Source organism: Asparagus officinalis, chromosome 7, assembly GCF_001876935.1.
Source record: "Asparagus officinalis chromosome 7, Aspof.V1, whole genome shotgun sequence".
In the NCBI taxonomy this organism is placed as follows: Eukaryota; Viridiplantae; Streptophyta; class Magnoliopsida; order Asparagales; family Asparagaceae; genus Asparagus; species Asparagus officinalis.
In genome coordinates, this window is record NC_033800.1 from 148,538,609 (window position 1) to 148,555,530 (window position 16,922).

Genomic DNA, 16,922 nt, shown 5'->3' on the forward strand with positions numbered 1-16,922 from the left:
GGAGTGTGGTTTAAGGTGTAACTGTAGCACCTCCCCATTACAAGAGATCTATCTACTATTGAATTTAATTGATATTTAAAAAGAATAATTAAACTCAGTGGAGAGCAAAAATTGGTTATATAATATAGAAATGTCCAAGATTTGCCCGTGATAGAAAATTTTGAGCTCGGTCGGGGGTCAAATATGTCCACTGTGCCCATTTGTTACTTTTTAGTATGGGGCCCACCAAAACTAACACAAAATTGTAGCCGTTGTTACATACAGAACCCTCACCAGCCGAATTCAGAGAACCCCACTCCCCCTTCCTTATTAAAATTCTCCCCCCATTTTCAAAAAATCCGACCGTTGGAATCCCTAACGTCTAATTGCTTTCTCCTTTTCACCATCAAAATCCCAATTTTTCTCCCCCATATTCAGCGAGAACCCTTCGCTTCCTCGCATTAGAATCCGAGCCCTAACTATCCTTTTTGGTCCTCCTCCTCGATTCTTCGAAGCAAAGTTGGAATCTTGCGAAGGGGCTTTACCCAATGGGAAGCGAATCCAAGGGTGGAGTTGATGCTCTTCAGATTGATGAGACCTACGAGTTCTGTGCGCCTCGATTCTTCGATTTCATGAACGAGGAGACTGAGGATGAGGTCAAGAGCGCCGAGCTCTGGTTCGAGATCTCTCAAAGCTACGCTCCGTCTCGTGCGTTTTCTTGAACCCCTTTCCTTTTAATTTCAAGGGTTTTTTATCTTCTTTTGGGAAATTTGGGGAAGTGGCAGTTCTTGATTTTTTGATATGATTTCGTGAAATTTTGAGCAAATTTTAGGGTTAAAGATTTGAGTTTTTGGTTTTTTTTAGCGTTTATACTGAAGATTAAAGAAGGGAGGTCCATCCAAATTGATAGCCTCTGCGATTTTGGAGATGTGGAGCAAACTGACGAGGTGGGTTTTTCATTCTTACGGTCAAGTAATTAGTTGAAGGATTAAACCTGATTCTTATGTCAAAATGTGATTTTTGTTTCTTTATTTTATTTTATAGAAGAAACAAGATGTTACGACTTGTGCCGAAGAAACAACAAGGTTAGTTTGAAGGTTCAGTCTCTTTATTAAAAAAAAAATATTTCTATGGTTTATTTTGGTCTTAACCTATGGTACTATTTCCTGTATTAATCCAGAGGTGCCCAGAATTCCATTGTTGCTGCGGAGGCTGGAGCAGGCGACCGGCAAGAAATGAAGGATGGGAAGATGTCCTTTGAATTTGTAAGTCTATGTTCTTTTCACAATGAAAATAGGTTCTTTTTTTTTTCTTTAGTTGAAAGACCAAAAACAAAGTATAGATGTTAACACCACAGATGGACCACTTCATCAATAATAAGTGACTGGCTTTTGATTCATGTAATTGATGTGTTTAAATGAAAAAAAAATGTTAGAGACCCAGTGGAACTCACCCCTTGCAACCTAATTGGCGGACGGAAAAAAAACCCAAATCTCTGTAATCCCTCGCCAGCATCCATATATTATATGAATCTCAGTAGACCCTAACATACGTTCAATCCATTTCTTGTGGAAATTTTCCACTTTGGCTTTGCACTAGCACTAATCCCACACTAACTTAGTTCTGGTCAAACATTGCAAATTCCGGAGACAACACCAGCTCCGCATGATTGTGACCTAGAAGTATGAGGTAAACTCTGATACTACTTGTTAGAGATGCAGAAGTACTCACCTTGAACAGTTAGCTATTCAAAATGGAAACCAAAATCTATGTAAACACCCATGCATCGAATCACCAATATAGTCAATGTGGTGGACTAAATCACTCCTGCCGAAAAGTACGGTGAGTACAGTTCACAGGGAAGTTGGCGATGAATATATCATCAACTATTTATGGTTGAGAAAGCGGTCACTCCTTTATCGGGATGGTCGTGGACAATCCAAAATAGACGTTATTTTCTGTTATACGGAAATTTTGTTATTTGGAAATTTGAGTTTCTAGTATTTAATGGACACACTAATGGCTTTTCAGGCTCCTGAAGTTAGGCCTTGTGACACTAGTCTACCTATCAAAGGAGAGAAAAGGTCAGTTTACATATTAGCAAACACTTCAATCTAATTAATTCGCCTGTCTAACTTTGTTTTCCCATTTCACAACATTACTGCAGTGCATCAGAGCCAATAGATACAGTGAGCAAGGAACCCTCTTCTTTCGCCTTTCCTATTCTTCCCTCGTCCAGTATGGCTTCAGCACCAGGTACATGAACAATTCTACATTCCAAACAAGAAGTCAATTGTTTCGTTAGCCTGAGCTTCTCTGTTGATACATTCCCTCATTATTGTAGCTCGGACTCCTAAAGCAGTAGTTACTACTGCTAAAGGAACGGGACCTAGTAGTTCCAAGAAGCAAGGAGCATCTGAAGCTTGTACACCCAAACCTCAGAGAGTCCCATCCAAAGGAGTGGCAGCACCCAACAGCTCAAAAAGCCAAACTGCGAGAAAAATAGCTAGCATAATTAGGCAGCCATCTGCACTGAAGTTGAAAGATCAGACACCATGTGCACAATCTTCAAAGAGCATCAAGCCACCAAAAAGTACAATCAAGTGAGGCTCTTAAATCTCTTAAGAATTTTTCTGAAAAAAATGTTTGCTTCTTGTTAGTATTTATGCCCATTTGTTTGTTTGACAGGTATCCTGGAAGCACACACGCAAAGAATAAAACTGACATTGCTCAAGAGAATCAAGCCATTAAAAGGCAAAAGCTTGACGGGGGGAATTGTAGACAGGTAGTTATTTCTTATTAATGTAAAGAAGATATTTTTGTGTTTCATTCATTCATTCACTTAATCTTCTTGTTATACCAGATACTCAACGTTAAAACAAGAGTGTTGCATCATAAATCGAAGCCAGATTCAGCTGGCAGTACAGATATATTTGCTTCATTGCATAGAGGCTCTCGGGAAGGCTCATTGACACAAAAGGTATTGGAGTAATAGATTATAAAAGATAGATGGACATACTTTTATTATAGGAAGATGCATTTTCACAGCTTAATATCTTCTGGAACAGGAACAACCACCATTCATTTCGACTGCAGAGATGGTTAATAAGTTTCAGTCAAAGACCAGAGATATACAGTTATCACAAAACAAACCAGGTTGCCATGTAAGTCACGGGCTCTTTCTTTATTAAATTATTTTTTTCTCTTTCTAGATGGTGGGTGGCTTCATAAAAGATTACCAACTTCTAACAAGTAGTGATACTGATGTAAAATTTTAGCAGCTATCGTTTAAATGCAAACATGACAATCACCATATCTATGTTTCTAATTAGAATTAATAGATGGTTCAGATATAGATTTCTAAATAGAATTAATGGAGAATTCAGATATAGATTTCTAATTAGAATTAACAGATGATTCAGCTATAGAAACTGTACAAATAATTTTTAGCAGCTATCATCTGAATGCAAACATGACAAGTTTTTTGGTTCTGCATATGATTTACAGGAAAGTGTTGCTTCGATGATAAAAAACAGACCTAGACTTAAGCTAACAAGGCCAAAGGAACCCGAATTTGAGACTGCTCAACGGGTTCGTGCAGTTAGGATTAAGAGTTCGGCAGAGTTGGAGGAAGAGATGTTAGCGAAGATTCCCAAGTTTAAAGCTCGCCCTGTAAACAAGAAGGTTTATTTTGTTTTCCATTTGCTAGTTTAATACTTTAAGAAGATATTTAAATCATATTTTTGAAGTTTACAATCTCCATGTAGATACTTGAGGCACCTTCACTTCCATCACTTGTTAGAAGTATGCCACAGCCACCTGAGTTTAAGGTAATTATTATGATCGATAGCCAAACTTTAAAGAGGTTTTCATCCTGTGGTCTTAGTTGTTTTCTCCATGCGAAATGAACAGGAATTCCATCTTAAAACAATGGAGAGAGCAAACCAACATGCAGAAACATCTTCTGTGGCCTCCTCTGTGGATACTTCTACTACACAGGTGAAACAACTGACGATACTCTCTCATTTACCCTTGGTACGTTATGTATTTACGCTAAAAGGTCTTTTCCTTTTCCTGTAACAGAATCAAAATAAGGCATGTAAACTAACTGAACCAAGACCTCCTCGTCTTGAGACCTCACTACGAGCACGACCTCCAAAGTACGCTATAATTATCCTGTTGATTACATAAGCAATTCGAAAATTTCTTTTAAAAATTTCAAGTTTCATTACAACAACTATGCTTTTACAGGATCAAGAGTTCTCAGGAATTGGAGCTAGAGGAGCTTGAAAAGCTACCAAAGTTCAAGGCTAGGCCATTGAATAAAAAGGTATTTTATTTATAACATTTGTAGAGTGAAATCATATTAGTTTACTGCTTTCATAGATTCGTCACTGCTTAATTTCTTACCTCACTTTTGCAGATTCTTGAGAGCAAAGGTGATCTTGGGTTGTTTCATATTCCAAAACCTCAAATAACAACACCTCAGGAGTTCCATTTCGCAACTGATGAGAGGCTGGGTCCCCCATTACCAGTTACTGAGATGTTCGATAAGGTAAAACTTGAATAGATCTCCATTATTCAAATATGTGAGTTATCTTGTTTATGTAACTTTCTCTCATAATTTCCTTTTTCAGCTCTCGATTCATTCCGAATCTTCTTCTCGACATGAGCAGCAAGAGATTCCTAGGATTACTGTCCCAAATCCATTTCATCTCCACACAGAGGTAAATGTTCATGGATATACTCACATATTTGTACTGGTTCATATGCTGATGCTGCTTTGCTTTTCCTTGTTCTTTCAGGAGAGGGGACTTGAGAAAGAGAGACAGTTCACAGTCCACATACTACAGAAACAGCTGGAGGAGGAGAAGGCTCGAGTGCCTAAGGCAAACCCTTATCCTTACACTACAGACTATCCAGTGGTAAGGACCAATTCATGCGTTGCATTTTCATTATTTTTTTCCTGACATTTTCTAATGATTATTTTCTACTATTTAGATACCACCGAAACCTGAACCAAAACGGTGCACAAAGCCTGAGGCTTTCCAATTGGAGAGTTTGATACGACACGAAGAAGAGATGCAGAGAATAATGGAAGAAAAGGAGAGGATGGAGAGAGAAGAAGCACAAAAAAGATTGTTTAAAGCACAACCAATAATGAAAGAGTAAGTTCAGTTACTCTTTTTATTTTCTGAGATTTGTTATGAATTAAAATCCTGAAATTGTATTTTATTTCTGGTGGCAGGGATCCTATTCCTCTTCCAGAAAGAGAAAGAAGGCCTCTCACTGATGTCCAAGAGTTTGTGCTCCAGGTGGATCATAGGGCAGTGGAGAGATCAGAGTTCGACAAGAAGGTAAAATATTTAAAATTCAAAGTTTATTCGATTCATTCATGAATATAAGCTACTACTATGAGTCTGCATAATCACAGTGTTGAGTCCTTTTGCGAGTTTTCTCTGACTATATATGTCCTAAATGGTACATGATTTTGTTGATTATTCTGAATATGCTCTAAACATAGGTGATATGATATTTAAATTCAAAGCTCGTCTGAATCATTATTATAATCTACTATTATGAATTAACATAATCACAGTGCTTCCTTTTGCTGATTTTCTATAAGTATGGGATGGTGCATGATTTCATTATACTGAATATGCATCAGATATAGTTGATAAAATATTTAAAGTCAAAGTTTACCTAAATGATTTACGAATATAATCTACTATTACGAGTCAGCTTAATCGTAGTAGTAGAAGACTCAGCTGATACTCTGGTCCTCTCTACTTGGATGGGACAGTATTTTGTTTGTTCTTCTGCATATTTGTCCAATATAGTTGTTTCTACTAGTAACATTAAAAGATGGTTCTGTAGTTTGGTGTTTTATTCAGTTACTTATGGTAGTAAAAAGGCTTTCTGCAATTTCCTAAGGTTAGGACAACCTATTTGGTTATTATAATATTTCTTTCATCGTTTCCTTCAACTAACCTGGGGAAACCTGTAACATTCTCCTTGTGAGATCATATCTTTAATCATTAGATATCGCAATGCAGATAAAAGACAAAGAACTTATGTACAAGAGATTGAGGGAGGAGAATGAGGCTGCGAAACTGGTACGACTTATTTCACATCAACTACAAAAATATGTTTCTATTTTGATATTAGCTTGTCATCATACATATTTTTTTTTTGTGAATTTGCTGCCAGGTTGAAGAAGAGAAGGCAGTAAAGCAAATGAGAAGGGAAATGGTGCCTCATGCAAGGCCTCTGCCCAAGTTCGATAATCCGTTCCTTCCACAAAAGTGAGTATTTTTGCTTGAATGAAGTTTGATATCCATCCTTCTATTGTTTTTGTACGCTTCTATCTTATTGACCGAGAATCCACAATTATGGTGTTCTAGGTCGACGAAGGATCTAACAGAAGCGAGATCGCCGATGTTACGTGTGAAACAGAGAAAGGAGCAGCGCAAGCACGCATTTCTAAGATGACAAGTCATGTACAATATGTTCAAGACTGCTTGAACCAGTCTGAAACTTGTGATGTATCATGTAACAACTCTTGTATCAATGTATTTTTAAAAATATCGGCTCTAGTTTCTTGTTTGTGCGCGCCTACAAGTGTCGGAATTATTCTTTGGATAATTTCTCTCTCGTGTTGGGATTATGACCTGTGTTTCTGTCAAATGGAGGGAAGTGAAGGAGGAAGTGAGAAAACAACAGATTTTACTGCATAAACTGGATTCAGAAAGATGAGCATCAAAATCTCCCGCCCAATCTTTTCTCTCCTCAATTTCCTGTCTCCATTCACCACAACCTCCGTAATAATCCCCTGCTCTCAAGCAAAAGAAATAAAATCCAGCAGACCCATTTACCTCTCTCTTCTCAAATCATCAACCAATCTCTGTTCTATTCTCCATGGACTCTCGGTCCATGCCCACATCCTCAAATCTGGGCATCAACAAGATCTCATTGTAACTACAGCATTAATCACCATGTTGCTACATTTCTCGGAGATTAATTCTGCTCGCAAGCTGTTTGATGACATGCCCGAACGAGATGTGGCAGCATGGAATTCTATGTTATCAGGATATTCCCGAAATGGATTTGTCCATGAAGCTGTTTCGCTGTTTCGGATGATGGGTAGTTCTGGAATGGAGCCCAATTGGCTGACGTTATCGATTTTACTTCAGCTTTGTGGTGATGTTAATGATCAGAGGCTCGGAATGTCTGTTCATGGGTACTGCATTCGGCATTTTGAGTTTGAAGATCCTTTCTTTGAGAATTCTCTTCTTGTTTACTACAACAAAATTGGGTATTTTTATGTTTCTGAGAAGCTTTTTGAGAGGATGCCGATACGAGATATCGTATCTTCAAATGTCATGATATCAGGATATATTAGAAGTGGATGCCCTTGGAGAGCTTTAGAAGTATTTCAGTTGTTAAGAAAGGAAGCTCTGAGTTTGGATGTGATCACCCTTGAGATAGCACTGCAGGCATGTGGGCAGATTGGGAGAGATGCAATCTTTGAGGGGGAGTCGATTCATGGACTTTTAGTGAGATTGGGTGTTCCAAATGATGTTTATTTTGACAATTCTCTTCTTCTCATGTACTGCAAATGTGGAAACATGGAGTCTGGTAAGCATTTGTTTGATTCAATGGAAGTCAGAAATCTTGTTTCATGGAGCATCATTGTCAATGGTTTTGTTCAGATAAAATGCCCATCGAAGGCTATGTCTCTCTTTAATTGTGCAGTAAGAACCGAGTCAGAAGTGAGTTCTGAGTTATTGGTGAGTGCTTTGCAAGCTACAAAGATAACAGGAGGATGTGCACAACAGGTTATGTCGATGCATTGTTTTATTATTAAAGTAGGATTTGATTCTGATGTATATGTGGGTAGTTCTCTTATTTCTGCTTACGGAGAATATGGAGAAGTTAAATTTGCTCATAAATGCCTACATTCATCGGCATCTCAAGGCAACAATCAATTGGCTTGCTGGAACTCTATACTTTCTGCTTGCGTGCATCATGGGTATTTTTCTGATGCTGTCGAGCTTCTTCACAGTATGAAACTTCAGAAGTGCACATTTGATGCTATAACCCTTGTGAATGTTCTATCTTTGTGTACTCATCAATTGGATTTGGAATCTGGTAAGGTTGTCTATGGATATGTAATCAGGAGCAAATTCGATTCTGATGTTTTTGTTATCTCGTCATTGTTAGAATTATTCATCAAATGTGGGCTACTGAATGTTGCCTGCTGCATATTCTCGAAGATGGCACTCAGGAATCTAGTGACATGGAACACAATGATACATGGCTGTGTTCAATTTGGATTTCCTACAGCATCGCTGAGGCTTTTCTGTCTTATGCAACAGAAAGAAGGTTTAATGCCTGATGCCACATCTATAGCTGGTGTTATCGAAGCCGTTGCACAAAGAGGATGTGAAAAGGAAAGAGACTACGTTCATGATTATGCTATTGAGAAGGGCTTTATCAATGACGAGTTTGTTGCTAATTCTCTTATTGTTATGCACGCAAAATTTCTCGAATTTGATAAGGCAAGCTTGGTGTTTTCCAGAGCTAGCAAACTCAAATCAGTTACATGGAATGTTATGATTGCTCAGTATTCTCTTCATGGTCTAGTGAACAATGCTATATCGGTTTTTCATCTAATGAAGCTTAACAGCATAGCACCTGATTCCATTACACTGCTCTGTCTGCTCAGGGGCTTTCCAGGTTTAGGGTCACTAAACTGCATAAAATGGCTTCATGCAATCATACTGAAGTCTGGCCATGCATCTGATCTTTATCTGGAAACTTCACTTATAGACATCTACGCAAAATGTGGAGACTTGAGCATGGCTCGTCAAGTATTTGACGAGATGAGCTATAGAACTATAATATCTTGGAACTCCATGATTCAATCCTATGGGATTCACGGGAACTTAGAGGAAGCTACAAATCTGTTCACCAAAGTGCAACAGTCAGGCATAGAACCAACTTTGGTTACATTTCTCATTCTTATATCGGCAAGTAGCCACGTTGGAGATATCGAAAAGGGTCAACAATTTTTTGATACGATGACCAAAGTCTATTCATTTTCCCCGAGGGAAGAGCATTTCGCTAGTTATATCGACCTTCTTGGTCGTCGTGGCTTTGTTCAAGAGGCTTATGAGCATTTGGAGAAATTGCCGAGTGGCGCTGGAGTTTGCGCTTGGGGTTCACTTCTCGGAGCTTGTCGAGCTCAAGGTAACCTCGACGTCGGTCTGGCTGCAGCGCAGAAGCTGTTCGAATTGGATCCAGCGCATCGCGGATACTATGCGCTAGCGTCGAATATGTTCTCAGAAGTTGGGAGATGGACGGATGCGTCTCGTGTGAAGGTGAAGGTTGACGATTTGGGAGTAGAGAAAGTTCGAGGTTGGAGCAGAGTTGAGAGTAGTTTCTGCTAAAAAAACTACTCCGCTTCACTCGTGAGTCCATTTTTTCCCGTATCAGATCATCGGGTCTGGACCCTGGAGAAGTGCCAAAGAGCCTGAGGGGTAACGTCCCGCAACATTTTTTAAATATTTTTTTTTAACCCTGCGTTCAACACTTTTTTTTGTCCTTCGGTAGACTAATTTTCAGCTCGGTGCCAAAATTTCACCCGGGGTAAAGGAGTCATAAGAAAAAATAACCCCCGAGGGTCTGTCTGCAACAAGGAATCATTTGGCTCGAGATACCCAAATGTCAAAAACTAAAGTGTTGCGTCATAAAAATATTTTATGGTTCTAGTAAGATCTTAGTCCATCAATCCTGTACAATAAATAATTATCAAAAAAAAAAATCTTTTTTCTCACGACTTTCCAGTTTGTGGATGGTGCGAACATTTTTTTAATTAAAGCACGTGTGCGCTTACTCACTGCCGAAGAAGAAGAATAAGCTCGTAGTGGGCCCAATGCTGATATCTTTATATTATAGGACAAATTTTCAAAACCATCCTATTTGCAAACTTAATCCCAAAAAACGATCCCTTTCAACTTTATTTGCAAAAACCGATCTCGTTTCAGCCCCAACCCTAAAATCAGGTCGGTTTTTGCAAAAAAAAATTTCCAAACTTCACAGGAGTTGAACTCCCGTGAAGTTTAACAGCTATTTTGAAGTATTGCTAAACTTCACGGGAGTTCAACTCCCGTGAAGTTAACTTCAAGCTGAATTTTCAGTCGTCTACGCAGTACGCTATACCTCTTGACCTCGAACACCACCTTCGCCGGCAGGACTTGAAGACCGAAGGCCGAGGACCACTGGGGAAGGGGAGCAAAGACCTCTGCGACGACGGAGCGAAGGCCGAGATCTAGATCTCGGTGGTGACGTTGCTGGGGGGAGGGGAGGCGGTAGGACTTGAAGAGGAGGGTGAGGACGAAGGCGTTGCCGAGGAGGAAGGGGAAGCGGGCGCCGAGGACCACGGGGAGCAGGCGGCGGAGGACCAGAGGACGCTGGCGGTGGGGATGTGGGCAGAGGACCAGAGGACAAAGGCGGAGAGGACGAGGGCTTCGATGATGGCGAAGGACGTGAAGTTCTTCGTGGTCTCGAGAGGAGTGAGGCCCCATGATGATACGGGCTCCATTGCTAGTGGAGAGGCGAGAGATTGGATCTGAGGATTGATGGTGGGTGTGGGGATCGAGAGGGAGCGGGTGAGCAGGGATTTATTTATATGGGGAGGATGAAGTCAGAGATAAAACGAACTTTACAGGAGTTCACGGGAGTTCAACTTCCGTGAAGTTTGGGAAATTTTTTGACAAAAACCGACCTAGTTTAAGCTCTGAGGCTGAAACCAGATCGGCTTTTACAAATAAAGTTGAAATGGGTCGTTTTTTGGGATCAAGTTCGCAAATACGGCGGTTTTGAAAATTTGGACCATACGGCAATATATGGGCCATACGGCCCATCAAAACATTTAGATCGGCCTACTTGTTTTGAACCGGAGGTATCGAAACCGACGAAAGCTTCCGCGAGAAGCCGAAACCCTCGAAACCAAACTCCAAATGGAGAAAAACCTCGATAATTAATTAATTAATGGAGTCCCTTAACCATCCAAGCAGAATAAGAAACTTATGGTAAAAAACAAGCTATAAAATTTTATAACATGAAAAATTTTCACCTTTTACAGCAAAAAGTTATGATTTTTATGGTAAAAAACAAACACCTCACATAATTGAATCTGGATTCACTGCAGTGAATCGAGATTCACTGAAGTGAATCTAGATTCACTCATGCGTTTATTGAAGTAAAAACAAGCTGGATTCACTGCAGTGAATCGAGATTCACTGAAGTGAATCGAGATTCACTCATGCATTTATAGAACGTGTTTGATGATTTTAAGCAAAAAGTTACAATTTTTATGGTAAAAACAAACACCTCACATAACTGAATCTGGATTCACTGCAGTGAATTCAATTATTTAGGACAGCAACTAAAACAAACCCCACAACTAAAATTCTGAACTTTAACCAATTTTAACAAAAAAACTAACAGGATTGCAATTTCTAAAATATTTTAATAGAAACCCTAAAAAAGATTGCAAATTTTGAAAGATAATCCAACAAAACAAACAACCAAGATCGAGTATAAGAGAAACCCCAAGCTAAAACAAATCCTAGAACCAAGATCGCAACTTCAACAATTACCCTAAAAAGAAACCAAAATCAAATTGAAATTAAAGAAAAACGTGACGAACCGAGGGGGTGCTCGAGCTTGAAGGAACTCTTGGCCATGGATCCCCTCTTTCTATCATCCCCAATACATGACGAGAACAAAACCATGATCAGATCAAAAGAAAATAACACCTACCAAGAATCAAATCAAACTTAGAATATAACCTACCAAGAAAATATAACACCTACCAAGAAAATAACACCTACCAAGAGAGAGGGGGCTGGTTCAAGCTTTTGGGAAATGGAGGAGAGAGAGAGAGGAGAACGTGAGAGGAGAGTTGCATGGGAAAATGGAGAACTCAATAAGAAGCATTAATTACCTCTCTTTAGTGGGCTGTTTATTTTACCTAATTACCCTTATGCAGCTTTAATCTCAGCCATTGGATGAATCTAGATCCAATGGAGAGGATTGGTTTTTAGTTTTTAGGATAGTGAGGTTTGTATTTGAACCTCTCCCTATATATATATATATATATATATATATTTGTGTGTGTGTGTGTGTGTGTGTGTTGTATGTTATATATAGGTAGCAGCTTTTATCTCAGTATCTACCTGTCCTGTCTTTATAGATTCTGTCGTATTGGAATATGAATCACTTTGAAATTTATTATTGAGACCACTGCTTCTACTCTGGAGCAGGGCGCTTAGAAGGCAGTTGAGGAGGAGGGAGACCGCCAAGGAGGCCAAGGAGGCGATCGTCGCGTACGTGAAGGAGGCGGCGAAGGAGATGGGAGGTGAGATTCCTTTTCACACCCTCAGATTTTTGTTCGGATCGGTGGGGAAAAAGATTGGAACTTTAACGTTATCGTCGGTTTCGTATGGAATTGGACGCTAGTGATGTTGTTTGTAGAAGCCTTCTGGTGTTTAGTTCATACTTGGGGTTCGCGATCTGGACTCAGTTCATAATTTCTATGCTTTGAGTAATTGGATTCTAAAAAGAGGAAAGAAAGTGGGGGGAGTTGACTTTATTTGCTCTTGTAATTGCTTTTATTGGTTCTTGCATTTGGAAATGCACGCTGCAATAAGTACTGGCTAGAGGCAAGGAATTAATTTAGTTTACAACTAATTAGCAGAGAAACGCTTTACAGTTTGTCTGAATTTATTGTTAACTTGCAAGGGTTTTCTGTGTAATGAACTTTCCCCCCACAGCTGGTACTGCTGAAGTAAGAAATGGAGGAAATGGGGTATTCACTGAAGGTTGTTGCTTGTCAAGTGGAGCCAATCAACAACGGCAGTCGATGTCGGTCATCCAAGAGAACACATTGGAACCAGGAAACGAGAACAATCACAACATGGCTGAGGTCCCCCATTCTGATATAGTAACAGAAGCTGCTGGACTACCAAGCATTGAGACTGGACATCAATTATCTGATGGAGGTGGGTGCTCTCTGAGTGGATTCGGTGAAGATCATCCAAGAGAAGAACCGAACAGCACAGAACCATGTCCTTGTTCTAACGTATTACCAGCAGCTGCCGAAGTGCAGACAATTGAGACTGCAAATGGTTCCAACCTACAAAGGGTTGAAACATGTGAGAATGTGGTGGATAGGGAACAATCACCATCGCTTGACAATGGTGGAGAAGTTGCTCCTACAAGGGATGTTAATTCTGGTGGTAGTGAGCATAACATAAATCATGATACTGTGATGGAGCCTGCAATAGCTGATCAACATCCAAGAGAATCGAAGCACAACAAAGAGAACCAAAATGTGTCAGCAAAGTTAAGGGCCTCTCTTTCTGACAAGGGGAAGAGAGCTATAAATGCAGAGGACACAAACAATTTAGCTGTCAATACAGAGCGCAAGGGCAAAACTGGGAAGAAGAGAGTCAGTCATGCTGTGGGTGCACCGAGCATTATGGATCGAAACCCGACTGCTCGGACATATGAGGTGATTATCTGAAAGTATTTAATTATTCTTTTCATGATGGAACTATTAAGTTTTCTATTGGATTTTTAGGGAGTTTTTCTCTTCTTTTCTTGTTTTGGTCGTGTCATTTCCTTTTATATTATATCCATTTATGAATATTATATCCATTTATGACTCTTAAACTTATCATGCTATTTCACAATGTCCAGGCTATTTAAGGTTTGCATATTGGTAAAGCTTGAAGTTATTACAGCCTGTACAATTCATAATTACTGTCAATTGGCTGTTATCCTTGTTAACGCTGTTTTACTAGTTTCACTTTTAAAATGCGACCATTGAAATTAGTAAACAGCTATGTCCATTTAATTTTTCTCAGGATTACCTTTTGAACTAAGAAACAAGGAAGAAATATGGAAATCATGTCTTCATTTCATGTAACTGACAAATGAAAAACTGGAAGAAAGTTTTTTAATAGTACTTGAGCAAAGATATATCTTGTCTTTTACTGTCATACAAAAAAATGAGCAAGGGAGAAAAGCTGGTATTTACAGTTTACATTTGAAATGCCGTGCTTGGTCTTGCATGGGTTTAGGTTTTTCGTTAAAGATCTTATTTAACATTTCAATGGTTCAAAAAGATTTCTAGCATGTCAACTTCCCTGTGAAATAAACCATAGACACATGAAGTTGCTCCTAACATAATGAGGATAGAATCACTATTCAATAGTCTACCATCTTCTTCTTTCGCTGCCCTTCTTGTCTGGTCTTATCTGGTCTGGTCCCAAGCAACAAAGAAGGGAATGAGAGAGGGGGAAGGAGGTGGATATGGAATAGAATAGAAAATAGATGGAGGAAGAATGAAAAAGTGGTAGATGTTCATTTTTTTAAAAAAATTGATCATCTTAACAGAAAAAGAACTATCTCGCTTATAGAATCCACACGATTCGGGGTTAAGGCTTAAATTGGCAAATGTGATGATTAGGATGGTACTTTTAGAAGTATGAAAGAGTTGGGTATACAAGTGAAAACCAAAAACTTCTTATCCTTCAGACTGATCTGTGGCATATCATTCCTTCCCATGAAGTCAACTAAAAATGCACCAAAGGTTGGGCATTTTCACTTGTGCTGACATGGTTGGTAGCAATAGAGCATTGCAATTTTTATTACCTTGTGAATCTTTTTTCAGCTACTTACTTTTGTTTGTAGTGGGATGATTCCATGGACACCACACCCGGGAAATCTCCTAACCCAGTGGCGAGGCGCCAGTCACCTCGTGTGAAAAGAAAGTCAAGTCCTGGGACAAATGTACCATGGACTAGAAATTTTTCTGGACGAAGGAAGAAGAAATGGTGGACCGAAGAGGAAGAGCACACATTGCGAAAGGGCGTTAAAAAGTATGTGCTTATATCTTCCTTTGCAAATACAACATAGCATTATTTGACTTTTAGTTGGATAAACATGAGCTGTTGTTACTAGGATGGAATTATTTGGTGAAATGTTATTTAAGGTTTCCTGAGCCCTGATGTCTAAGAAGATGCTAATTTTTTGTCATTTGCATTTAAATATTTCCTGTTATGTGGATAAGCTTCCTGACATCTGTTACTTTGGGTGAAAGGTATGGTGTAGGAAAATGGGCGCTGATAAAGGAATCTTATCCTGATATATTGGAGGAGAGATCATCGGTACTTTATCTATTAATGCTGACTCTGACATGTAAATATTGTTCTTGTCTGGAATTAGCTATAATTCTCTCTTCTTCTCTGAACAGGGCGATTTGAAGGACAAATGGAGAAATATAACAAGAAAAAAATAGCTTTGTTGTAATTTTTGTGTCATGCTGGATCCTTGAGTTTGTCCTCCAGTACCTGCCCCCAGTTACCTCCTTGGATCACCTTTTGGCTTTTACCCTCATACCTGCTTCAAAAAAACCCTTTACTTTTTCTGTGTGGGACCCCATCCCCAACCTTTGGAACCATCAACTGTTTTGGACACCCTCAGGTATATACTGCAGCTTATCTATTTGGTATGCGTGATTTTAACTTGTGCTCATATGTATTTATAATTCTCCCCATGCGTAACAAGTTAATATCTGATTTTTTGAAAAAAAAAACAATTTTATGGTTACCTGGGAATAACATTGATCCAATATTTTTTGAATCTGCATTTGCAGACTAATTGTGCATGCTTCTGTTCCTGGAAAATTATTCCCATGCATTTCTTTTCTTGTATCATTTCATTATATGGGAAATATTTGGCTCGTGAAACCCAGTTGAATGATTAGCTCTGTTGAATATGCACTCAGGTTAAGGAGATGGCGAAAGGGCAGCAGCGAAGCAGGCAATGAATTTTTGTGGCAACCGGTTTATCTTCCGGATTTGGACATTCCAATCCGGAGGATATATTACCAAAAATTTGTTTTGGGAGAGGATCAAAGGGGAGGAGGGGGGCAAATTTTGCCATTTTGGGCACCTGAAGCGTGCGTATTGGCTCATGCAGCCGGCAGTGCAATATCTGAATGCCTTTTTGAGATGATGGGGAGGGTCATGGGAAATGCATGGGAGCCGAAGTTGGATTATGAGATTAGGTGTTTTTGAGCTCAGCTGTGAAGAGGAGTGGGAGTGTTGATGAAATGAAGTCCTCATCTAGAAAGCTTTTTATGAGCTTTCTGAAGTAAAGTTAACTAGGGCCATGCCCACTGGTTAAAAATATTTACTTGCTGTTTTTGTGGAGTACATTTGTGGGTTTTGGACTTTCGGTTTAAGGTGTTACGATATGATGGTATATAATCAAATGTTGTGGCCTAGTAAAGCTCTACCGGTTTCACATTTTTCTGTCATTTTCTGTGAGTTCAGATGTTATCGAAATGTTAAATGGGTAATGTTGATCGTTTAAGCTTTGGAAAATGATAACCGTACTTGCAAGTTTTATACTACATTTGTACTTCTATTGACAAATGTGTGGGGTCTTTCTTGAAAATTGTACAGAAAAGAAGGGGGACGAATTTTTGAAAACAACGTTTTTGAGAATTTAGTGAGTAAAATCAACATTCTCCCATAAAAAATGAGCAAAATCAATCCTTTTTATCCCAGCTAAGATGAAGACGGTTGGTTTTGTAGGGAGCGAAGTTGTTAGTTAAAAGGGTGGCGAATTATTACCCTCCCACGATCTCCAACTACCCCACTTCATTTCCTAAAAAATCTCGTCTCCCTAAAACCCCGACCTCCTCCTTGTTGGATCTGCTCGCGACTACCGCCGCCTTCAACGGACTTCGCAACGAAGCTCTCAACCGTCGTCGCCTCCGACAGATTTCGTGACGAAGCTCTCAACCGTCGCCGCCTCCGACCAAGCTCGTGACCACAGCCGCCGTCGACCACATCCACCAA

General features: G+C 39.4%; 3 protein-coding genes across 3 annotated transcripts; all 3 read left to right on the forward strand.

Moving 5' to 3' along the window:
- Positions 314–6,585, forward strand: LOC109848555 (protein TPX2). Its single transcript, XM_020418111.1, has 23 exons — positions 314–687; positions 844–926; positions 1,024–1,064; positions 1,160–1,244; positions 2,011–2,063; positions 2,147–2,235; positions 2,324–2,582; positions 2,668–2,764; positions 2,843–2,959; positions 3,048–3,143; positions 3,487–3,663; positions 3,747–3,809; positions 3,892–3,978; positions 4,063–4,139; positions 4,231–4,309; positions 4,403–4,534; positions 4,617–4,706; positions 4,785–4,904; positions 4,981–5,147; positions 5,228–5,336; positions 6,036–6,095; positions 6,190–6,284; positions 6,384–6,585. The coding sequence occupies exons 1-23, from the start codon at positions 528–530 to the stop codon at positions 6,469–6,471; spliced, it is 2,424 nt and encodes an 807-aa protein (XP_020273700.1). The 5' UTR covers positions 314–527; the 3' UTR covers positions 6,472–6,585.
- On the forward strand, positions 6,975–9,431 carry LOC109847963 (putative pentatricopeptide repeat-containing protein At1g69350, mitochondrial). The gene has a single exon (XM_020417194.1). The coding sequence runs from the start codon at positions 6,975–6,977 to the stop codon at positions 9,429–9,431; it is 2,457 nt and encodes an 818-aa protein (XP_020272783.1).
- On the forward strand, positions 10,467–16,375 carry LOC109847964. The gene is made up of 7 exons (XM_020417195.1): positions 10,467–10,534; positions 12,288–12,406; positions 12,822–13,561; positions 14,746–14,933; positions 15,155–15,221; positions 15,308–15,537; positions 15,842–16,375. Exons 1-6 carry the CDS (start codon positions 10,467–10,469, stop codon positions 15,350–15,352), a joined length of 1,227 nt encoding a protein of 408 aa, XP_020272784.1. The 3' UTR covers positions 15,353–15,537; positions 15,842–16,375.